This window comes from Halyomorpha halys, unplaced genomic scaffold (assembly GCF_000696795.3).
Source record: "Halyomorpha halys isolate HHAL.00 unplaced genomic scaffold, Hhal_1.1 Scaffold925.1, whole genome shotgun sequence".
NCBI classification, from domain to species: Eukaryota; Metazoa; Arthropoda; class Insecta; order Hemiptera; family Pentatomidae; genus Halyomorpha; species Halyomorpha halys.
The window spans coordinates 29,963-31,446 of record NW_027108213.1 but is presented as its reverse complement, the minus strand read 5'-3'; the positions used below and the strand labels follow the sequence as shown (position 1 = coordinate 31,446).

The 1,484-nt window shown below is 36.7% G+C and overlaps 1 protein-coding gene across 1 annotated transcript; it reads left to right on the top strand.

Moving 5' to 3' along the window:
- Nucleotides 1–431: 431 nt before the first annotated feature.
- On the top strand, nt 432–1,085 carry LOC136795575 (uncharacterized). Its single transcript, XM_067046592.1, has one exon. It carries the CDS (start codon nt 432–434, stop codon nt 1,083–1,085), a length of 654 nt encoding a protein of 217 aa, XP_066902693.1.
- Nucleotides 1,086–1,484: the final 399 nt, after the last annotated feature.

The following is a 1,484-nucleotide window of genomic DNA, read 5'->3' as shown; positions in this document are numbered from 1 at the left end:
AAGGTTTTTAAAAAGAATAAAGTTGAGAAAAAGGATCAAATATTGTTTTTAAATAAACTAAACCACTCTCAAACTAGAATATATTAATAAAAATTAATATAATATATGACTGTAATCTGAAAAATCCACCTAAACGACATGGCCTGCGTGGATGGCAAATCTTTTTCCGAAAGTGGAAATTTTCCAACACATCGTATTTATTAGTACAGGTATACATATCAACATAAAAGTCATATATGTTTATATATTAGTATAAGTTTACATATCAATATAAAAGTCCTATAATAATAATAAACTGAAAATAGGAGTGACCCATAGTAATAACCAGATAAAAATTATGTGGGGTATATACCAAGGAGATTCCCTTAGCTCATTGTGGTTTTGTATGGCGCTGTTCCCATAAAGTCGGATACGGCGGAGAAACAAGGTACATGGATGATCTTAAGTTATATGCAAAAAACAAACAACAATTACAAAGTATGAGTGAAATAGTGTCATCCTATACCAAAGATATAAGCATGTCATTTGGACTTGATAAGTGTGCGGTGCTGCATGTGAACAAGGGAAAGGTGGTCAGTGCCCAAGACCAGCTGATAAATGAAGATGAGTGCGTCAGGGAACTAGAAGCCAAAGAACAATATAAATATTTAGGTATACAGCAGGACCTTAAAATAGCTCGAAAGGATGTGAAACAAGAGCTAATAACAATGTTGAAAATGAGACTACGAAAAGTATTAAAGACTCAACTATCTGGAAAACTGAAAATCAAGGCCATCAATACTTGGATCATACCAGCGCTAAGCTACAGCTTTGATATATTACAGTGGTCAAATACCAGCCTACAAGAAATAGATCTTCTTGTAGGAAGGACACTCACGCAAGAGCGGGTCCACCATCCCATATCATCCAAATCCAGACTTTATTTATCCAGGAAAGAAGGAGGACGAGGACTCATAAATATCGAAGAAGCGTCCCGTAAGCAAGATCTCTACGTCAACATTTCCATTCAAAAAGCACTAGTGTTTATCAGGCAATCATCACAATGGGTTTTGGTCTGCTGCACTGAACCCGAGCAAAGCGGATGAGCCGAACATTGTTTCAGAAAAGGAACGACTGACAGAATGGAAAAGCAAATCTCTGCATGGGATATTGTATATCCAACTGAACGAAGCCTCTATAGACAAAGAAAGATCCGTTGACTGGTTAAAATCTTAAAGGCTATTCTCCGAAACTCATAGGTTTGTGGTGGTTTATTCAAGATCAGGTTATTGCCACCAGATCATACTGAAAACAAGTGATAAACCTGTGGATGTGGAATGCTGGATAATACTGAATATCTGCAGAGACACAACAATGTGTCTAAAATTTGATATCAGGCCCTGGCGATCAAGTATAAGTTAATTGAAGATAAGAGCCCGTATTATAAGTACCGCCCAAATAAACTCCTCCAAAAAGGTTCTCTCAGGCTATATTGGGATGAATCA